Source organism: Mastacembelus armatus, chromosome 12 (assembly GCF_900324485.2).
Source record: "Mastacembelus armatus chromosome 12, fMasArm1.2, whole genome shotgun sequence".
Classification (NCBI taxonomy): domain Eukaryota; kingdom Metazoa; phylum Chordata; class Actinopteri; order Synbranchiformes; family Mastacembelidae; genus Mastacembelus; species Mastacembelus armatus.
In genome coordinates, this window is record NC_046644.1 from 1416647 (window position 1) to 1438866 (window position 22220).

At 41.9% G+C, this 22220-nt stretch overlaps 1 protein-coding gene across 3 annotated transcripts; it reads right to left on the reverse strand.

Annotated features, from left to right (window-relative positions):
- Nucleotides 1-681: 681 nt before the first annotated feature.
- crata (carnitine O-acetyltransferase a) lies at nt 682-22213 on the reverse strand. Of its 3 annotated transcripts, XM_026296886.2 has the most exons (15): nt 22115-22213; nt 21782-22007; nt 19963-20259; nt 17299-17417; nt 17142-17195; nt 16737-16902; nt 12069-12243; nt 11732-11910; nt 7178-7278; nt 6526-6645; nt 6236-6358; nt 5472-5607; nt 5058-5120; nt 2970-3107; nt 682-2332 (listed from the first exon to the last, which is right to left on the reverse strand). In XM_026296886.2, the coding sequence occupies exons 2-15, from the start codon at nt 21806-21808 to the stop codon at nt 2117-2119; spliced, it is 1914 nt and encodes a 637-aa protein (XP_026152671.1). In that variant the 5' UTR covers nt 21809-22007; nt 22115-22213; the 3' UTR covers nt 682-2116. The 3 variants fall into 3 exon arrangements, with proteins under 3 accessions (XP_026152671.1, XP_026152672.1, XP_026152673.1); XM_026296887.2 differs by lacking the exon at nt 6236-6358; XM_026296888.2 differs by lacking the exons at nt 11732-11910; nt 12069-12243.
- Nucleotides 22214-22220: the final 7 nt, after the last annotated feature.

Genomic DNA, 22220 nt, shown 5'->3' on the forward strand with positions numbered 1-22220 from the left:
AATTGGGAAGAAATGCATTATGAAATTAAACTTTAGGAAAAATACACTTAAAAATAAAAACTGCTTAAAATAGAAGGTGACCTGTAATAAAACAGGTCTCCAAGTCAGTTTGGGTCTACATACAAACACAGACTCCAAGGCTTGCTGTTTATGTTTAAATATGTTTCTCCACAAGTCAGTGAGTGTTCTGGAATGGGCTGGGACTTCCCACAGCTGAATTCAGGGTGACTCAGTCTAACACTTGCTGACAAGCACCACGGCTTCCTGTGGCCACATGGAAAGAATAACACAGGCAGTTAATTACTGTGTGTGTGTTTACATTAGCATGGAGAGCATGGACTACCAATAAAAGTCTGTTTAATTACACTTTTGTAGTACAATCTGCTGAAATGTGTCAGCATTTAGGAAATTTCCATCATTAGTTGCTTCCTAAATACTGAACATCTCTACATTAAGTAAAACAAAAACTATAATGATAATGTTTTGCAACTAGTTAGAAAACTTTGATCTTGTATTAACATTTCTGCATTTGTTTTTGTTTCTTTGAAATCTGAAATGTATGGGTGTTTACAAGACATCCGCTCCTGGTGAGTCCCTGATACCAGACATAATGCAGTGCTGAAGACGACAATGTTGCTATGTGACAGCATACGAGAAATAATACTGTAACTGTACAGCAAGTACTTTAATAATATATTTAATTTAGGAAGAAACAAACAATTTCAACACCAACAATCACCCCCACATCCTCCTTGCTATTATGCAATGTCCCTACTGGACAATCCCATAATAATACATTTAATTTCCACATTCATAATAATTACCTCTTCCATTAAACCTACTGGCCATTAAGCTTTTTAGCTGGCCAGCACAAATCAATCAGTCATGTCTGATGATGATTTTGCAATTGAAAACAATTTTTAAATTCAGAAAACAACATGGCATGGTACTTTACAGAGGAAAGACAAGAAAACATGGCAACTTCAAACTGATCAGATTATTAAAAATTTTTGACAGGTTGGATTCTGACTTTGGTGACTCCTTGTGGAGGTAGCCCAGCAGATGTCATTTATAAGCATACAGATGAATAAACTAAGACCTTGGATTACTGTCTGTAGCAACCTGCAATTGATGTTGGATAAAAGTAACAATTCTCCAACATATATAACAGAACACTGTGAAGTCCTGCTAAAGTCCTGTAAAGTCCTGGACTGCTAAAGCATTACGACAAAGAAGAGGACTAGGGAGATAGTTTGAGATACAATTTGTGCTGCAACAACAAAAAAGTACACCATGACTAACATTTTACAAAATTACAATTCCCTGGTCTTATTCTGAATGCCTAACATATACTGCATTTTCCAGACTATAAGTGGCTTTTAGCAAAACCAGCTTTGTTGATCAGAAAAGTACATATATAAGTCACTTCAGTGTATAAGTCACATTTCTAATTATACTAATTATAGGCTAAATTAGCCTATGAAGAACGTAGGCTAGACATGACAACAAGCAACCTCTAGTGGTCTCTGTGCAGTACAACAATGCAACAATAAAATTGTCATCTAAGGCTAATATCAGAATAACCCACACTGGCCATGTTGACTATGATGAACCAACATGTCACCTAATGCAGCAGTGCATCAGAAGATTGAACTCTTTAATAATTCATCACTTACTAAAATATTAGTTACAGCTCTAGAATCTACTGGTTGGTTGGTTTAAGTCTTAAAAATAAAATATCCAACTATTGTTTTCTGTTGAAAAACATTCTAGGCTTTCTGTCAAAAAGGCTGATGCTTAATTTTGTAGGTAAAAAAAACTTCACTTAACTTACTTAACTTTAATTAATGTGTGCATTTTAACAACCAGAGGAATAGCACCTTCTAGTGACTGCACAGAGGCATCACGGCACTGTTTAAAGTGCATCATGATAATCAACAGTAAAAAATCAGAATACTGGATCAGACTGCCGACCTCAGATTGATGAGCGTGGGCAGTCATCCAAATGTCACTTAATAACCCTGCTAGTGGCGTTCCTAAAAAGTCTGACTTATCGCAGTCGTCAGTGAAACTAATCTTCTACCATCCCATTCATCTACATAAGCCTGGAGAAGCTTCACAGTTTGGCTCTTGGAGTTTGTTCCAGCAGTGTTCTCATGTCCAACAGCGCATCCTCCAGAGCCTGAGCCAGAAGTGCTCCATTTGTTTCTTTACAGCCATTGAAAGATGACACAGCAAAGTTGATGTGATCATTCATGGGGTTGTAGCAGACGCCATATCCGTTAGGTACAACAGGTCCGAAGCACATGACACAGTCCGTTTTGGATGGTACCTTGTGAAGACATGATAATGTAATGGTTGCTTAGCGATCACTTTTCGATCCACTACCATCACTTTTTTTATTATCAGTTTTTTAATTCAGTACTAGGTCATACCCTCATAGAGTGCCATTTTTCTACTTTTTCCTCAGTTTCACCCAGTGTGGGATTCAATAGCATTTTATCAGATCTATAATCCAGTTCTAAATCAATTTATTAAATCTGAATCTTTTTTGATGCTTTAACATCTGAATAGCTAGTTTGCAGGGAATTAAGATAATGAACAAATGTTACAAGTGTTATCTGACACTGTTACAAAGATACAGGTCACAGAGCAGATAGTAGATACTAAAAGAAAGGCTCTGTCAGTCATGCATCTGTCATGACTATCCACCTACATATGTAACATTTTACAGTTACTACATTAGCTTTGGAAAGGTTAAGCTAGTTCACCATGTCTGTCATTAACCACATCATGTCCTTGAAAAGGTCAACAGTATTTTTACTTAGATACCACAGATTAGGAAAAGGCAAATCAGGCTAAATGGTGACAGGGAAAGAAGGACTTAATAAGGGGTTGGTTGGCCATAAAGCTCAATCAGTGCAGGTATTTTACCATCTTGCCATCCTTACTTAAAGCCTGGCCCATACCTGACTTGTGGATAGGTGGTAGTGTAAGGCTTTATTATAGGCAGAATCTTTGAAGATATCAGGCACGGAGATCTTGTCCTCAACAGCCTGCATCTTAAGACCAAGGAGGTGTCTGTCTATGGCCTGGCCACTGATTGCCTGCAAAGAAGAAGAAAAATATCATGCACTAGATGTCACTAGATGTTAACTAGTGACAAATAAGGGTAGCAGTAAGGGTTATGCTATATTTTTCTTACCTGTCAATAATTAGCAGTAAACACAAAACCGACTGGACAAACCTTTTGTGCATTTTTTTTCATGATAATGAAAGAACAAATGAAACACTGTGGGTAATTGATGGTTTAGACAACAATGGCACAGAGCAACAGGATATACAATACAGTGGGTACGGAAAGTATTCAGACCCCTTTAAATTTTTCACTCTTTGTGTCATTGCAGCCATTTGCCAAAATCAAAAAAGTTCATTTTATTTCTCATTAATGTACACTCAGCACCCCATCTTGACAGAAAAAAACAGAAATGTAGAAATTTTTGCAAATTTATTAAAAAAGAAAAACTGAAATATCACATGGTCATAAGTATTCAGACCCTGTGCTCAGTATTGAGTAGAAGCACCCTTTTGAGCTAGTACAGCCATGAGTCTTCTTGGGAATGATGCAACAAGTTTTTCACTCCTGGATTTGGGGATCCTCTGCCATTCTTCCTTGCAGATCCTCTCCAGTTCTGTCAGGTTGGATGGTGAACGTTGGTGGACAGCCATTTTCAGGTCTCTCCAGAGATGCTCAATTGGGTTTAGGTCAGGGCTGTGGCTGGGCCAGTCAAGAACGGTCACAGAGTTGTTCCGAAGCCACTCCTTTGTTATTTTAGCTGTGTGCTTAGTGTCATTGTCCTGTTGAAAGGTGAACCTTCGGCCCAGTCTGAGGTCCTGAGCACTCTGGAAGAAGTTTTCTTCCAGGATATCTCTGTACTTGGCCACATTCATCTTTCCTTCAGCTGCAACCAGTCGTCCTGTCCCTGCAGCTGAAAAACACCCCCACAACATGATGCTCCCACCACCATGTTTCACTGTAGGGATTGTATTGGGCAGGTGATGAGCAGTGCCTGGTTTTCTCCACACATACCGCTTAGAATTAACGCCACAAAGTTCAATCTTGGTCTCATCAGACCAGAGAATCTTATTTGTCATAGTCTGGGAGTCCTTCATGTGTTTTTTGGCAAACTCTATGCAGGCTTTCATGTGTCTTGCACTGAGGAGAGGCTTCCGTTGGGCCACTCTGCCATAAAGCCCTGACTGGTGGCGGTTGACTTTGTGGAACTTTCTCCCGTCTCCCTACTGCATCTCTGGAGCTCAGCCACAGTGATCTTTGGGTTCTTCTTTACCTCTCTCACGAAGGCTCTTCTCCCACGATTGCTCAGTTTGGCTGGACGGCCAGGTCTAGGAAGAGTTCTGGTCGTCCCAAACTTTTTCCATTTGAGGATTATGGAGGCCACTGTGCTCTTAGGAACCTTGAGTGCTGCAGAAATTCTTTTGTAACCTTGGCCAGATCTGTGCCTTGCCACAATTCTGTCTCTGAGCTCCTTGGGCAGTTCCTTTGACCTCATGATTCTCATTTGCTCTGACATGCACTGTGAGCTGTAAGGTCTTATATAGACAGGTGTGTGCCTTTCCTAATCAAGTCCAATCAGTTTAATTAAACACAGCTGCACTCCAATGAAGGAGCAGAACCATCTCAAGGAGGATCAGAAGAAATGGACAGCATGTGAGTTAAATATGAGTGTCACTGCAAAGGGTCTGAATACTTATGACCATGTGATATTTCAGTTTTTCTTTTTTTAATAAATTTGCAAAAATTTCTACATTTCTGTTTTTTTCTGTCAAGATGGGGTGCTGAGTGGACATTAATGAGAAATAAAATGAACTTTTTTGATTTTGGCAAATGGCTGCAATGACACAAAGAGTAAAAAATTTAAAGGGGTCTGAATACTTTCCATACCCACTGTATAAGGGCTTTATACAAATATTCTACTTGTTAGCGTTACATCACAGATAATATCACCAGATTTCTTAAACACTTTACCAATACTCACCATGTTTGTATATGACTTGTGAGCTTTTATAGCTTTCCCCATTAGATCAACCTTCTCAGTGTTCTGTGAACAACAAGAAGAGGAGAGGAACATTTCAACATATCTACAGCCAATCACTGTTTAACAGTGTTGACTTAAAAACCACAATTATATTCCTCATTTTAAAAAGTAGTCATTAAAAGGTTGCAAGTGAAACCATGGGAAACATTTGGAAAAATCTCTCCCTTTACATATATATAAGTATATTTTAAAAAAATAAAATAAATACACAGACCCTTATCTAAGTTATGATGAGCGAACACAACCTATTTGAACCAATAAGACACAGATTATACAGATACTGTTATTGCTCATATAGTATACATCCAAATATTCACAATTTGAATTACACTAGTATTTGGCCCCTCATCTAACCTGTCTGCTGTGGTCATCAAAGGCCTTGACAAACGCAGCTGAGGCACTTGAGGCTGATCGGATGGTATCTGTGCGGCCCAGTCTGAACATACGCAGGGAGGCACTTTCATATGTGGAACAGCATCTTTGGTACATTCTGCCAAGAGGAGAGCCTTTGAGAAAATCTTTAAGAGGATCTCACTGTCCTAATTGAAAGCATCACTGGGACCTTGATGTATGAAGCTGCTCAAGGAAACACATTGGTCTTAATCTCGTCAAATCTCTAAAAACGATAAGGTAGATGTCACGTACAAACTATTTTAAGTGTTAACTATTTTGTTTCAGACCACAATAGAAGAGAGTTCCAGGTGTCTCCTAGAGTCATCTCTAACATTACATGAAGGAATTAAAATAATAACCCACAACACGGTGACCTCACTGTGAATACAAATGCTCACAATTTGTTCTTCCTTATGTTCACATTAAAACAGAACATATAATGAATACAATTTCAGCCATGCTATAATAAGATAATAAATAAAAATAAGATGTATTTGGTGATGATGCGGTGATGGTGAAAGAGCAATAATAACACAAAAAACAATCACATGCGTATCTGATTAACATACACAGATTTTTAGGAAACTCACTTTTCCTACTTACTACTACTTTTAATACTTCCTATTAAACACCTACTTTTTGTGTTTAATATATTCTTCTTATTTAAGATTGCCAGAGCCATATGAAGACAGTCCACCTATATGAATACTGGTCACTGGTCTCACCTGTAGTAGGCCAACTGTAGTGCCATTTGTATGAAGGCATCAGGGCTGATCTTGTGTGCCTTTGGAAGATTTTTCCCAAAGTGACTAAAAACCATAACTCTCATATCCAGATCTTGGGCCAGTCTGTGGTAGAAGAGATGCTATGACCGTGAGTTATCATATGGCAAGCACTGATATTTAAGGGCTAATTTATGTTTGTTGGTCTTTAACCTTAAGAGCATGGGTAATTTCTCAGTCACTCCTACATAACTTTAAATGTACTTCTGTGTGGTTATAAAAGCTTTCCTCACTTGTTCATACTGTGTTTGGCCTCCTCAATGTCCTTCTTGATCTCAGGAGTTATGTTGAAGTGTAGTTTCTGGGGCATGGGCAAAGGCACTTTGGGAGACTGTGCAGTTTCTGGCTTCCTTCTGTTACCATACGCAAGAGAAAAGAAACGATACATGAGTTTCAACAAAAACAAATGTAAAATAACAATGTCACCATTAGCTGTACATAATAGAGGCATGGTTTTGTAGGCAAGGCAAGGCAAGGCAAGTTTATTTATATAGCACAATTCATACACAGAGTAATTCAAAGTGCTTTACAGAAATAAAAGACAGGTTAAAAATACATAAGCAAGAATAAAAAATAAAAAGGCATGCCACCACTTTGTTACCATATTTGGCCCTTGTGATATCGACTATCGGACCACGCTGACCCATATTTGTGGGTCCCCTACTTTCAGTTTGTCCCATCCCTGATGGACTAAAAGTACCTCAACACAGACTATCTGCGGAGACGATCCTGAGTCCCGGACACTTACGTCTAGGATAGAGTAGACTACAGCTGGAGGTTGGAGCTGCATTTTGAAGAGTCACGATGTCTTATTGCTGATTTTATAGCAAGACTATAAAACAGATGCATACAGAGCTTAAATAGTCTCTGACCTACAGTACTTACGTATATTCGACAACATGGTCAATCAAGGCTACAATAGGTGGGCCTTCAGCTGGGGCATGCTCATAGTTTGCACCACACATTCCATCTTCTCCAACAATAAACTGAAACAAAAGAACACAATACAAAACAAGAACATGCAATAAATCCTGCACAAGCAATCTGTTGACAAGGTTAAAGGGATCTATAATCTAAGGCACATTACATTCCAAGCAAGGGGATTGAAAAACAGTGTGTTTAATGCACTTTGCTAACCAGGTTAGTGAGAGCAACCAGGTTAGGCAGGTAATAGGAGAATGCATTTACTGGCAGTATATTAACCTGGTGACTCTAAAGTCACAGCATCCCAATAATTAAGACTTCTCTCCTAAGCACAGAGCTTATTTTGGAAATATGGCTCATGTAACTGTATTAATGACATAATATTCTCTGTCTGTCTGATCCATCCTTACATTCACCAGTCAGCTGTTACTTTTCTTGTCTGCAGTCTATTGTGATGCATATGTGTACTTGTAAAAACTTTATTAGATATGTGGTTACTTATATAAATGACAGGTAAATCAGCATTCGTCAGGAGATCATCTTATTACAGAGACTGGAGCATGTGACTGGTATCAGAGGAACAGCGTTAAAGTGGTTCCAATCCTATTTATCGGACAGATTCCAGTTTGTTCATGTCCATGATGAACCTTCCACTCGAACAAAAGTTAGTTATGGAGTTCCACAAGGCTCCGTGCTAGGACCGATTCTGTTCACCCAGTACATGCTTCCTCTAGGCTATGTCATTAGGAAGCACTCTATTAATTACCACTGCTATGCAGATGACACTCAGTTGTATCTATCTATTAAACCTGTTAACACAAACCAATTAACCAGACTTCAAGCCTGTCTAACTGACATAAAGGCCTGGATGACCAGTAGCTTTTTACTTTTAAACTCAGAGAAAACAGAAGTCATTATATTTGGGCCAAAAAAATCTCAGAAATAACTTTTCTCAAATTATAGCTACTCTAGATGGCATAGCCCTGGCCTCCAGCACTACTGTAAAAAACCTTGGAGTTATTTTTGACCAGGACATGTCCTTTAACTCACACATAAAACAAATCTCTAGAACTGCATTCTTTCACCTGCGCAACATTTCCAAAATTAGGAACATCCTGTCTCAAAATGATGCAGAAAAACTAGTCCATGCATTTGTTACCTCAAGGCTAGATTACTGTAACTCATTACTATCTGGATGTCCCAATAGCTCCATAAAACGCCTCCAATTAATCCAGAATGCCGTAGCCAGAGTCCTGACAGGAACTAGCAAGAGAGATCATATTTCTCCTATATTGGCTTCTCTTCATTGGCTCCCTGTAAAATATAGAATAGAATTTAAAATCCTTCTTCTCACATACAAATCCCTTCATAATCAAGCTCCTTCATACCTTAAAGACCTCATAGTACCATATATTATCCCAATAGACCACTTTGCTCTCAGAGTGCAGGTCTACTTGTGGTTCCCAGAGTTTCCAGAAGCAGACTGGGAGGCAGAGCCTTTAGTTATCAAGCTCCTCTCCTGTGGAACCAGCTCCCAGCCTGGGTTCAGGAGGCAGACACTCTCTGTACTTTTAAGGCTAGACTTAAAACCTTCCTCTTTGACAAAGCATATAGTTAGGGCTGGCTTCAGGCAACCCTGAACCATCCCTTAGTTATGCTGCTATAGGCCTAGACTGCCCGAGGACCATCGGTGCACTGAGCTCCCCTACCCTAACCCCCCGCCCCCCCTTTCCCTTCCTTTCCCCTCTCTTCCTCTCCTCCCACCTCATGTACAGTGGGTACGGAAAGTATTCAGACCCCTTTAAATTTTTCACTCTTTGTGTCATTGCAGCCATTTGCCAAAATCAAAAAAGTTCATTTTATTTCTCATTAATGTACACTCAGCACCCCATCTTGACAGAAAAAAACCAGAAATGTAGAAATTTTTGCAAATTTATTAAAAAAGAAAAACTGAAATATCACATGGTCATAAGTATTCAGACCCTGTGCTCAGTATTGAGTAGAAGCACCCTTTTGAGCTACTACAGCCATGAGTCTTCTTGGGAATGATGCAACAAGTTTTTCACACCTGGATTTGGGGATCCTCTGTCATTCTTCCTTGCAGATCCTCTCCAGTTCTGTCAGGTTGGATGGTGAACGTTGGTGGACAGCCATTTTCAGGTCTCTCCAGAGACGCTCAATTGGGTTTAGGTCAGGGCTGTGGCTGGGCCAGTCAAGAACGGTCACAGAGTTGTTCCGAAGCCACTCCTTTGTTATTTTAGCTGTGTGCTTAGGGTCATTGTCCTGTTGAAAGGTGAACCTTCGGCCCAGTCTGAGGTCCTGAGCACTCTGGAAGAGGTTTTCTTCCAGGATATCTCTGTACTTGGCTGCATTCATCTTTCCTTCAGTTGCAACCAGTCGTCCTGTCCCTGCAGCTGAAAAACACCCCCACAACATGATGCTCCCACCACTATGTTTCACTGTGGGGATTGTGTTGGGCAGGTGATGAGCAGTGCCTGGTTTTCTCCACACATACCGCTTAGAATTAATTAATTAAAGTTCAATCTTGGTCTCATCAGACCAGAGAATCTTATTTGTCATAGTCTGGGAGTCCTTCATGTGTTTTTTGGCAAACTCTATGCAGGCTTTCATGTGTCTCACACTGAGGAGAGGCTTCCGTCCGGCCACTCTGCCATAAAGCCCCGACTGGTGGAGGGCTGCAGTGATAGTTGACTTTGTGGAACTTTCTCCCATCTCCCTACTGCATCTCTGGAGCTCAGCCACAGTGATCTTTGGGTTCTTCTTTACCTCTCTCACCAAGGCTCTTCTCCCACGATTGCTCAGTTTGGCTGGACGGCCAGGTCTAGGAAGAGTTCTGGTCGTCCCAAACTTTTTCCATTTGAGGATTATGGAGGCCACTGTGCTCTTAGGAACCTTGAGTGCTGCAGACATTCTTTTGTAACCTTGGCCAGATCTGTGCCTTGCCACAATTCTGTCTCTGAGCTCCTTGGGCAGTTCCTTTGACCTCATGATTCTCATTTGCTCTGAAATGCACTGTGAGCTGTAAGGTCTTATATAGACAGGTGTGTGCCTTTCCTAATCAAGTCCAATCAGTTTAATTAAACACAGCTGCACTCCAATGAAGGAGCAGAACCATCTCAAGGAGGATCAGAAGAAATCGACAGCATGTGAGTTAAATATGAGTGTCACTGCAAAGGGTCTGAATACTTATGACCATGTGATATTTCAGTTTTTCTTTTTTAATAAATTTGCAAAAATTTCTACATTTCTGTTTTTTTCTGTCAAGATGGGGTGCTGAGTGGACATTAATGAGAAATAAAATGAACTTTTTTGATTTTGGCAAATGGCTGCAATGACACAAAGAGTGAAAAATTTAAAGGGGTCTGAATACTTTCCGTACCCACTGTATATTCCACCATTGAATGTCACTAACCTTGTGCTCTCTCCCTCTCTCTCTGTTCTCTCTGTACCTTCTGCAGGTGTCCCTGGTCCTGGAGCTGTATATTGCTGATGTGCAGTTACTGGTCCCACCAACCTGCAGTGTCTATTTGTTGTTTGTTGTTGCTGTTCTTTTCTCTCTGCTCTATCCACTCACCCCAACCGGTCGAGGCAGATGGCCGCCCAAACTGAGCCCGGTTCTGCTGGAGGTTTTTTCTTCCGTTAAAGCGAGTTTTTCCTCTCCACTGTCGCCAAGTGCTTGCTCATAAGGGAATTGTTGGGTTTTTAGTTTTAGTTTTTGTAACGTGCCTTGAGATGATTTGTATTGTGATTTGGCGCTATACAAATAAAATTGAATTGAAAATTGAATTGAATTGAGAAATTTACCTTGAGAAAGCAGTGATCTCTAAAACCCTACCCCAAGTACAGTAACCAGATTTATTGTTTACATGACAGTTAAGAAACCAGCTTGTTGAGCAAAGTTCACCGTAACTACCTTAACGTTGCATGTAAATAAATGCAAGGAGCTCTTCATTTTTCCTGGCAAAAGGAAACCAGGGTTCCCTACAGGTCTGAAATAGGGCAGGTTTAGAGTATCTGGCCCTCTTAAAATGTTTGGGAGAGGGGCTGGACCAGGAGAATCCAGACTTTTCCAACTTCAACAATTGTTGAAAACAAAAAAAACCTAGGCCTTTTTAAAACAGGATGCTGCTTTGTTACTGGAGCAGTGAACAAACACCAAGTTTTAGCTTGTAGAGTTCTGTTTACTAACATACATTGTCCGTAAAACTTTTGTAAAATCTGTGAAACTACTGATAGTTGCCCCATCCTCTGTAGTGCATTTAAAAGCAGACAGAATATGTTTAAAGATGTAAGTTCAGAGGTGAAGTAGATGCTGCCCATGTGAAAATGTTGGTTTAGGGTTAGGATAAGGGTAATGGTTAGGTAAAGATTAGGGTCAGGCTTTGGGACAACATCTAGGTCAGCAAGAATTACGGAACACGGAACAGTCAGTTAAGAGAACAGAGATGTACCCAATTTAAATAAAAGTAAATGTGTATGTGTAAAATGCCTCACCTGCAGTGTCTTGTCAAACCAGCGGTTGCCACTGTTCCACTGGCTGCCTCCTCCATGCAGCATCTGGATGGCAGCACAGCTGTGGTGTGTTGCATCAGACACCTGAGGCATCGCTCCATCCAAACACAGTGTGAAGATGCTTCTTTGGATAGCTAACACAGATTCTTTGTTGGTCTGATCTGGACAGGTTGAGTATGAGTGTGCACGCACACATACAGACAAAATGTAAGCATGCTGTTATTATCTAGTCTGACTGCAAACTTTTATGCACACTGCTTTTTGGCAGTTTCATAGAATTGCAGCATCCCTTTATGGTGCTGGTTGTCTATTAGCTCACCCTTGATAAGACTGATGTGGGCCTTGCCCCAGGAGTCGCGATGCAGGGTGGTGAGGATGCCAACAGGCTCGATGTTGGTCTGTAGTGAAGAGCTATAAATCCTATTCAGCTGAACACAGAGCTGATCAGCTGTCAGTGGACTCCCATTACTGTTGTACACGTCCAGCACAAAAAACTGATTCCAGATAGAGAAAAGACAAAGTTTGGTCAGGCTTTGTATTTTTAGCTGATAACAGCCATTTTCACAGACAGCAGATTTAAATAATTAATGCCGATTCAATAAGTCAGACAAAAGGTATCATAATGCAGCTGGTTATTTTGTTTAGTGTGGACAGTGTGCACTCTGCAAGCAAATATCAATACAATTCATGGCAAATTACAGTTTCTTAGATAGAAATGCTGGGTACAAAAACTCAAACATGTCTATCTTGAATTTCCCTTCATGGATTAATAAAGTCCATCCATCTGTCAAGAAGTGAGTATCAGAATCTGTGAGAAAAATATGCTTGTATTCCTCAAATTAAAGCATTGTCCAAAGAATCACTTCAGTTGTTTTGTCCTAGCTCCACATTGTTGCTTCTGTTACTCTGGTGCATTGACAATTAAATGAATAATGCAGTTAACTGAAAATTCAAGTGATAATATAACAGATTGTTTTCCAAGAGACAAAGCACCCAATTGTCACTGTTCTACTAAATCTACTCAATTCAATTCAATTCAATTTTATTTGTATAGAGCCAAATCACAATACAAATCATTTCAAGGCACTTTACAAAAACTAAAACTAAAAACCCAACAATTCCCTTATGAGCAAGCACTTGGTGACAGTGGAGAGGAAAAACTCCCTTTAATGGAAGAAAAAACCTCCAGCAGAACCGGGCTCAGTTTGGGCGGCCATCTGTTTCGACCGGTTGGGGTGAGTGGATAGAGCAGAGAGAAAAGAACAGCAACAATAAACAACAAATAGACACTGCACAAACTAGGGGAGAGAGAGAGCACAAGGTTAGTAACATTCAATGGTGGAATATACATGAGGTGGGAGGAGAGAAGAGAGGGGAGGGGAAAGGAAAGGGGGGGGGGGGTTAGGGTAGGGGAGCTCAGTGCACCGATGGTCCTCGGGCAGTCTAGGCCTATAGCAGCATAACTAAGGGATGGTTCAGGGTTGCCTGAAGCCAGCCCTAACTATATGTTTTGTCAAAGAGGAAGGTTTTAAGTCTAGCCTTAAAAGTATAGAGAGTGTCTGCCTCCTGAACCCAGGCTGGGAGCTAGTTTGGAAACTCTGGGAACCACAAGTAGACCTGCACTCTGAGAGCGAAGTGGTCTATTGGGATAATATGGTACTATGAGGTCTTTGAGGTATGAAGGAGCTTGATTATGAAGGGATTTGTATGTGAGAAGAAAGATTTTAAATTCTATTCCATATTTTACAGGGAGCCAATGAAGAGAAGCCAATATAGGAGAAATATGATCTCTCTTGCTAGTTCCTGTCAGGACTCTGGCTGCGGCATTCTGGATTAATTGGAGGCTTTTTATGGAGCTATTGGGACATCCAGATAGTAATGAGTTACAGTAATCTAGCCTTGAGGTAACAAATGCATGGACTAGTTTTTCTGCATCATTTTGAGACAGGATGTTCCTAATTTTGGAAATGTTGCGCAGGTGAAAGAATGCAGTTCTAGAGATTTGTTTTATGTGTGAGTTAAAGGACATGTCCTGGTCAAAAATAACTCCAAGGTTTTTTACAGTAGTGCTAGAGGCCAGGGTTATGCCATCTAGAGTAGCTATAATTTGAGAAAAGTTATTTCTGAGATTTTTTGGCCCAAATATAATGACTTCTGTTTTCTCTGAGTTTAAAAGTAAAAAGTTACTGGTCATCCAGGCCTTTATGTCAGTTAGACAGGCTTGAAGTCTGGTTAACTGGTTTGTGTTAACAGGTTTAATAGATAGATATAACTGAGTGTCATTTGCATAGCTGTGGTAATTAATAGAGTGCTTCCTAATGACATATCCTAAAGGAAGCATGTACAGGGTGAACAGAATCGGTCCTAGCACGGAGCCTTGTGGAACTCCATAACTAACTTTTGTTCGTGTGGAAGGTTCATCATGGACATGAACAAACTGGAATCTGTCCGATAAATAGGATTGGAACCATTTTAATGCTGTTCCTCTGATACCAATCACATGCTCCAGTCTCTGTAATAAGATGTTGTGGTCAATGGTGTCGAATGCTGCACTAAGGTCTAGGAGGACAAGTATTGAAACAAGTCCATTATCTGAGGCTAAGAGAAGATCGTTGGTGACTTTCAACAGTGCTGTTTCTGTACTATGATGTGCTCTAAATCCTGATTGAAAATCTTCAAATAGTTCATTCCTGTGTAAGTGGTCTGATAGCTGCTTAGCAACAGCTTTTTCTAGGATTTTAGAAATAAATGGCAGGTTGGATATTGGTCTATAATTAGCCAAGACTCCTGGATCAAGACTCGGCTTTTTGAGTAAAGGTTTGATTACTGCAGTCTTAAAGGCCTGTGGTATGTAGCCTGATACTAGAGATGAATTTACCAAGTCCAATAAAGATGAGTTCATTAATGGCAGGGTGCCTTTAAGCAGTCTAGTCGGGATGGGGTCTAAGAGACACGTTGATGATTTCGATGAAGCAACTACTGATGTAAATTCAGAGAGATCTATGGGAGAGAAGCAGTCTAAACATAACTGAGGTCCTACAGATGATTCAAGAGCTACTGTAGTAGAAGATTCATTTATTGCAGGTATAGGAAGCATCTGCTGAAATTTATCTCTAATAGTTGTGATTTTATTTGTAAAGAAACTCATAAATTCATCACTGCTGAGAGCTAAGGGAACACTGGGCTCAACAGAGCTGTGACTTTTTGTCAGCCTGGCTACAGTGCTGAAAAGAAACCTGGGATTGTTCTTATTTTCCTCTATTAGTGATGAATAGTATGCAGTTCTGGCTTTACGTAGAGCTTTTTTATATGTTAGTAGACTGTTTTTCCAGGCTAGAAAAATTTCCTCTAAGTTTGTGGAACGCCACTTCCTTTCCAGCCTTCGTGATGCCTGCTTTAAGGTACGAATATGTAAATTATACCATGGGGCTAGTCTTCGCTGATTCACCAACTTCTTTTTCAGAGGGGCTACAGAATCAAGCATTTCACGCAGTGAAGTTAAAGCGCTCTCAACAACATGATCAATTTGGTAGGGAGTGGGATTGAAGCAGCTGCCCTCCACTATGTTTATACTTGGCATAGACGTAAATAAAGATGGAATCATTTTCTTAAATTTATTAACAGCGTTGTCGGATAAACATCTGCTGTAGTGGAATTTTCTTCCAAACGCTGCATGATCCATCATTTTAAATTCAAAAGTTATTAAAGAATGATCTGACAAAACAGGATTTGGGGGGAAAAACTATTAGATGTTCAATTTCGATGCCATAGGTCAGAACAAGATCAAGGGTGTGATTGAAACAGTGGGTGGGTTTATTAACATTTTGAATGAAACCAATTGAATCTAATATAGAATTAAATGCAATGCTGAGGCTGTTATTTTCAACATCTACATGAATGTTAAAATCTCCTACTATAATAACTTTATCTGATCTAAGCACTAGATCAGTCAGGAAGTCAGGGAATTCAGTTAAAAACTCTGAGTAAGGGACAGGTGGACGGTACACAGTGACAAGTAGAACTGGTTTTTGTGTTTTCCAGTTTGTATGTGAGAGACTAAGAGTGAGGCTCTCAAATGAGTTAAAATTGTTCTGAGGATGAAAGTTTAATAATAAGTTTGAGTGGAAGATTGCAGCTACTCCACGACTTCGACCTGTGCTTCGAGGAACATGATAATTTTTATGACTGAGAGGGGTTGATTCATTCAGACTGACATATTCATCCTGCTGTAACCAGGTTTCAGTAAGATAAAGTAGGTCAATTTGGTGATCAGTTATCAAATCATTTACTAACAAAGATTTAGATGAAAGGGACCTAATATTTAATAATCCACATTTGACAGTTCTGTTTTTCTGTTCAATAAGAGGAGTGGTCTTAATTTTTATTAAGTTTTTATGAATAACTCCTCTTCTGTTAACTTCTGATTTATTTGATTTATATGTTCGAGGGGCAGACACAGTCTCTATGTGGTTTGAGGGGGGCGGCGGCTCTAAGGAAACTGCAGAGAGGCGTTTTAGACTGAGTCTCTTCATCCCAGTCCCCACCCTGGATTGTCAGGCCTTAGGTTGGCTAATAAACTCGGCCAAATTTCTAGAGATGAGAGCTGCACCATTCAAAGTGGGATGGATGCCGTCTCTCGCTACCAGACCAGGTTTTCCCCAGAAAGTGGCCCAATTGTCTATGAAGCCCACATCGTTTGCTGGACACCACCTAGACAGCCAGCGACGGAACGACGACATGCGGCTAAACATGTCATCACTGGTCAGATTGGGGAGGGGTCCAGAGAAAACTACGGAGTCCGACATTAATTTAGCAAAGTTACACACCGACTCAACATTAATTTTAGTGACCTCCGATTGGCGTAATCGGGTGTCATTGCTGCCGACGTGAACATGCTGAAAACACCAACCATTGAAACACATTCAATATGCTTATTGCACTCAACAAAATCTCACAACTCAGATGGAGAAGTGGCTTGGCTGCTCACCTGAAAGTTGTGTACTACAGTGATGTGTTTAGGGGGTGGTGAGCTCTTAGCATGGTTCACCACAGTGTCTCTCTTCAAGCCAGGGATACGGCAGGATGATAGCACTTCATAATACTGATTCATACATAAGGGCTTTCCTCCCAGGTACTCCACTGGTAGTGTCTCACTGCAAAATATGAAATACATAAGCAATATCATTACAGTATAGGGCTTGATACACAGGCAATAATAGTGAGAAACTCTGTCACTAGAGATCGATTTTATATTTCTGACCTAAAAAATGTAAAAAGCATGACAGCTTTTCAGAAACATGTGAGAGCTCAAACTTCAAACTAATAAAAGTTGTAGGATGTCTGGGGTTATACATGCCTGGTAAAAGAAGATCCTTTTACACATAATACTCACTTGTCAATCATTGTCTTGAAGTCCAAAACACCAGCTATTAGTTTGGCAGCAAACCTAAACACACAGAATGATAATTTATTTGAATGTAAACTTGTATTTACATCCCTAAGATGGCTTCATAAAAGAAAAATAATGAAACATAATGCTAACCGATCACCTTATTTGTCCCTGCTTGTCACTGTAGTCCATGCGAGGCAAGACCAAGCCAGGACTTGAATGGATCACAACAGGCATCCGGTAGTCAAGATAAGCGACCTGCACCCACCACTCTGACAACTAAAAGGACACAGAGATATGTTTATAGGCAGATTCAATCAAAGATCAATATATTGGCAGCAAACTCAAGCCCACTAAAAGCAAATAAAAACTGGATACAAACCCTTGGCTTTGAGTAGGTTTACATCAGTACTGAAAGAAAGATGTGAGAGTTTTAACACGTAGCACCCACTTTCATGGGTTCAAAAGTAAGTGGGCATTTGGCTAATAAATGTTGCTTAGGCAGCTGTGTATTGTTTCATTGTCAGTTGAGAGAGAAAAGGGCCTGACTGAACACAGAGCAAGCCAGGGATGCTCCCCAGCATGTAGGTGAACATGTTTCCCTTAGTCATCAAGATTAGTGACTAGAACCTCAGAAAATTTAGCACAAGATGCAGTCTCTTGGTAAACTCTGTACAACGAGGGCCACATCTCCCACAGAGCTGTTTTTATAATGATATAAACCTTCTCAAAATAACACTGAGACTGAATGTAGTCTCCATTATTTTGTTTTAAAGCCAAGGTGCTGGCAGGGTGGCTGTCCAAATCAGTCTGGACTGCATATGTGTCAGTTTCAATATATTTTATTTGTATAGTGCCACCCCTCCTTGAACCACCACCATATCGTGGTGGAGGGGTTTGCATGCCCGTCTGATCCTAGGAGCTATGTTGTCCGGAGCTATACGCCCCTGGCAGGGTCTCCCAAGGCAAACAGGTCCTAGGTGACGGACCAGACTAAGAGCGGTTCACTGACCTCTTATGAAGCGAAAACAGAGGACCGTGACGTCGCCCAGCAATAGTTAGCATGACAGCAGTGGTCGAGGATGGGGACCTCGGCGACCCGATCCCTGGATGCTGAAACTGGCTCTAGGGACATGGAATGTCACCTCCACACACAGCCTGGGCTCTGGAACCCAGCTCCTTTTACCGGCCGTTTTTGGAGTCTCTCGGGGGGGTGCTGAAAGGTGCTCCTACTGGGGACTGGGATAATTCTGTTGGGGGACTTCAACGCTCACGTGGGCAGCGACAGTGAAACCTGGAGGGGCATGATTGGGAGGAACAGCCTCCCCGATACAAACCCGAGTGGTGTTCTGTTGCTGGACTTCTGTGCTAGTCACAGTTTGTCACAGTTCATCCATAACGAACACCATGTTCAAGCATAAGGGTGTCCATCAGTGCACATGGCACCAGGACACCCTAGGCCGGAGGTCAACGATCGACTTTGTAGTCGTGTTGTCTACAAACTCGGGTGAAGAGAGGGGAAGAGTTGTCAACTGATCACCACCTGGTGGTGAGTTGGATCCGCTGGCGGAGGAGGAGGCGGGACAGACTTGGCAGGCCCAAAAGTACAGTGAGGGTCTGTTGGGAATGTTTGGCCGAACTCGCTGTCAGAGGGGTCTTTAACTCATACCTCCGAGAGAACTTCTACCAGATCCCGGCGGAGGCTGGAGACATTGAGTCCGAATGGACCATGTTTTCCACCTCCATTGTCGACGCGGCGGCTAGGAGCTGTGGCCGTAAGGTTTCGGGTGCCTGTCGTGGTGGCAATCCCCGAACCCGGTGGTGGACACCAGAGGTAAGGGGCGCCATCAAGCTGAAGAAGGAGTCCTACCAAGCTTGGTTGGCTTGTGGGACTCCCGAAGCAGCTGATGGGTACCATCGGGCCAAGCGTGCTGCAGCTCAGGCAGTGACGGCGGCGGTATGGGAGGAGTTCGGTGAGGCCATGGAGAAGGACTACCTGTCGGCCCCAAAGAGATTCTGGCAAACCGTCCGGCGCCTCAGGAGGGGGAAACAGTGCCCTACCAACACTGTGGCAAAGCACCGGGGGTGGATGAGAGCCACCCCAAGTACCTCAAGTCTCTGGATGTTGTTGGGCTGTCATGGTTGACACGCCTGTGCAACATCGCGTGGCGTTCGGGGACAGTACCCCTGGATTAGCAGACCGGGGTGGTGGTTCCTCTTTTTAAGAAGGGGGACCGGAGGGTGTGTAGCAACTATAGAGGGATCACACTCCTCAGCCTCCCGGGGAAGGTCTATGCCAGGGTGCTGGAGAGGAGGATCCGGCCAGTGGTCGAACCTCGGATTCAGGGTTCCTCTTGGATCTGAGCTTTCTCCGCAGGGTGGCCGGGCACTCCCTTAGAGATGGGGTGAGGAGCTCGGTCACCCGGGAGGAGCTTGGAGTAGACCTGCTGCTCCTCCACATCGAGAGGAGTCAATTGAGGTGGCTCAGGCATCAGTTTCGGATGCCTCCTGGGCGCCTCCCTGGGGAGGTGTTCCGGACATGTCCCATCGGGAGGAGGCCCCGGGGAAGACCCAGGACACACTGGAGGGACTATGTCTCCCGGCTGGCCTGGGAACAGCCTCGGGCTCCCCCCATAAGAGCTGGAGGAAGTGTCCAGGGAGAAGGAAGTCTGGGCATCCCTGATTTGGCTACTGCCCCCGCGACCCGGCCCCGGATAAGCGGAAGAGGATGGATCGATGGATGGATAGTGCCAAATCACAATACAATCATCTCAAAGCACTTTACAACAAAACAAAAAACAAAGCTGATAAAATAGTTAATTACCCAGTTCTTAGTGTTGCTTGCTCTCTTTTCCAGGCCTTTCTGCAGTCGCTCTCCAACCCCTCCTGGTTTCTGAAACTCCTCCATCAGTTCTCTAGTGTGCTTCAGCTCATCCACCTCCATGATGGGCTCCAGGGCAGTGATATAGCGATCACAGGTCTGCTGCAACGGAGGGACAGGCAGGCATGGCAGACCACTCTGATGGGTGAGGTATCTGCCAGTGACACGAGTAGCTGATACAGGTTTCACCAAATGACACGGGTTCACTAAGCCATGGGGTTTCGCCAGCCCCACCTTTACCTGAGGGACAAAACAGTTCTATTAAGTTTTATACTGACTACTGTTGTTGGAATAGTGTGTTGTGGGGTCCTTGGCAATAATGTGACAGAAATCACCATTAGAGGGCAGTCTGTATTCACTTTCTAACAGAAGCACTAAGAAGGACAATGGTTATGGAAAGTATTCAGACCCCTTTAAATTTTTCACTCTTTGTGTCATTGTAGCCATTTGCCAAAATCAAAAAAGTTCATTTTATTTCTCATTAATATACACTCAGCACCCCATCTTGACAGAAAAAAATAGAAATGTAGAAATTTTTGCAAATTTATTAAAAAAGAAAACTGAAATATCACATGGAACCATCTCAAGGAGGATCAGAAGAAATGGAGAGCATGTGAGTTAAATATGAGTGTCACTGCAAAGGGTCTGAATACTTATGACCATGTGATATTTCAGTTTTCCTTTTTACTAAATTTGCAAAAATTTCTACATTTCTGTTTTTTTCTGTCAAGATGGGGTGCTGAGTGTACATTAATGAGAAATAAAATGAACTTTTTTGATTTTGGCAAATGGCTGCAATGACACAAAGAGTGAAAAATTTAAAGGGGTCTGAATACTTTCTGTACCCAATGTAGACAGACAGAGACAGTTACATAGAGACAGACAGACAGATAGATAGATCTAGATACAGATAAATAGACATAGATAGATACATAGATAGACAGACAGATAGATGGACACATAGATAGATACAGATAGATAAAGACAGACATATACATAGATAGTTGAATAAATAGACAGATGGATAGATGGACAGAGAGACAGATGGGCAGACAGAGACGGACAGATGCATATAGATAGACAGATACATAGAGAGACATAGATAGATAGATAGACACAGACAGACATATACAAAGTTAGATATATAGACAGATATAGATGGATAGATGGACAGAGAGAGAGACAGACAGACAGACATACATAGATACATAGGTAGACAGACTGATCGGATGGATGGACAGATACATAGATAGACAGATAGATAGATAGACAAGATAGTTAGATACAGACAGGCAGACAGACAGATACATAGATAGACAGACAGATAGATATAGACAGACACATAGACTGATTCAGATAGATAGAGAGAATTTTATTTACCTAATTTTGTGTAATGTTATCAGACTCGATTGGTTGATTGTCTTCATCGTTACTGTCATGACATTTTTCCTCCGATGTCAGTCCAACAAGTCAAGATAACTAGTTAGGTACCATTACTTTCTCGTGACACCACAGTCACCTTTGACCCAGTTATGTAGCAGGTGGCTAAGCTAACGCTACTTCGGTTCATTACGAGCTAGCTGCCTTTGATAACAGCTAATAATCAATCAGTCGTCCCCACCAGATCGATCACCAATCTGTAGCACAGTCTGCTGTCGGCTACAGCAGTTTGCAGCTCCATTTAAGTAAGGTTTTCAGTCAGTCACAGGAGGCTTTAGCGTAGTTAGCTATAACCTTACTGAGCTAGCGGCCCATTACTCACCATAACTCTGCTGCAGACGGCCCACATTGTGGAGGAAACAGCACACGGGGGTCTGGTCGCGGTCAGTCCACTTCACAGGGCTGGGTCTGGTTCTCTGAGGACTGGGTCTAACTCCCTGAGACCTGGCTCTGTTCTGTCAGGCCCACCGTAGAGAGACTAGCAGACCTAGCTCAGCTGTTCGGCTGCCAGGGTTGAGTTCGACTGTTGAGGACTGTCAGTCCAAGGGCTGATACCGAAAGAAACAGCGCTATAAAACATTATCCCATAACCATACACCAGTCTGTGTAATGTGCACATAAAGGGGTCAAGCTACGTTAAGGGCACTGATATTACCTTTGTGCTGAGGTCAGTTACATGACATATATGTGTCTACTTGCAGTAGTAACAGGTTTGGTAAAAGGTGCAGTACCCTGTGGTGCCACCGACTCGGCCGACACTA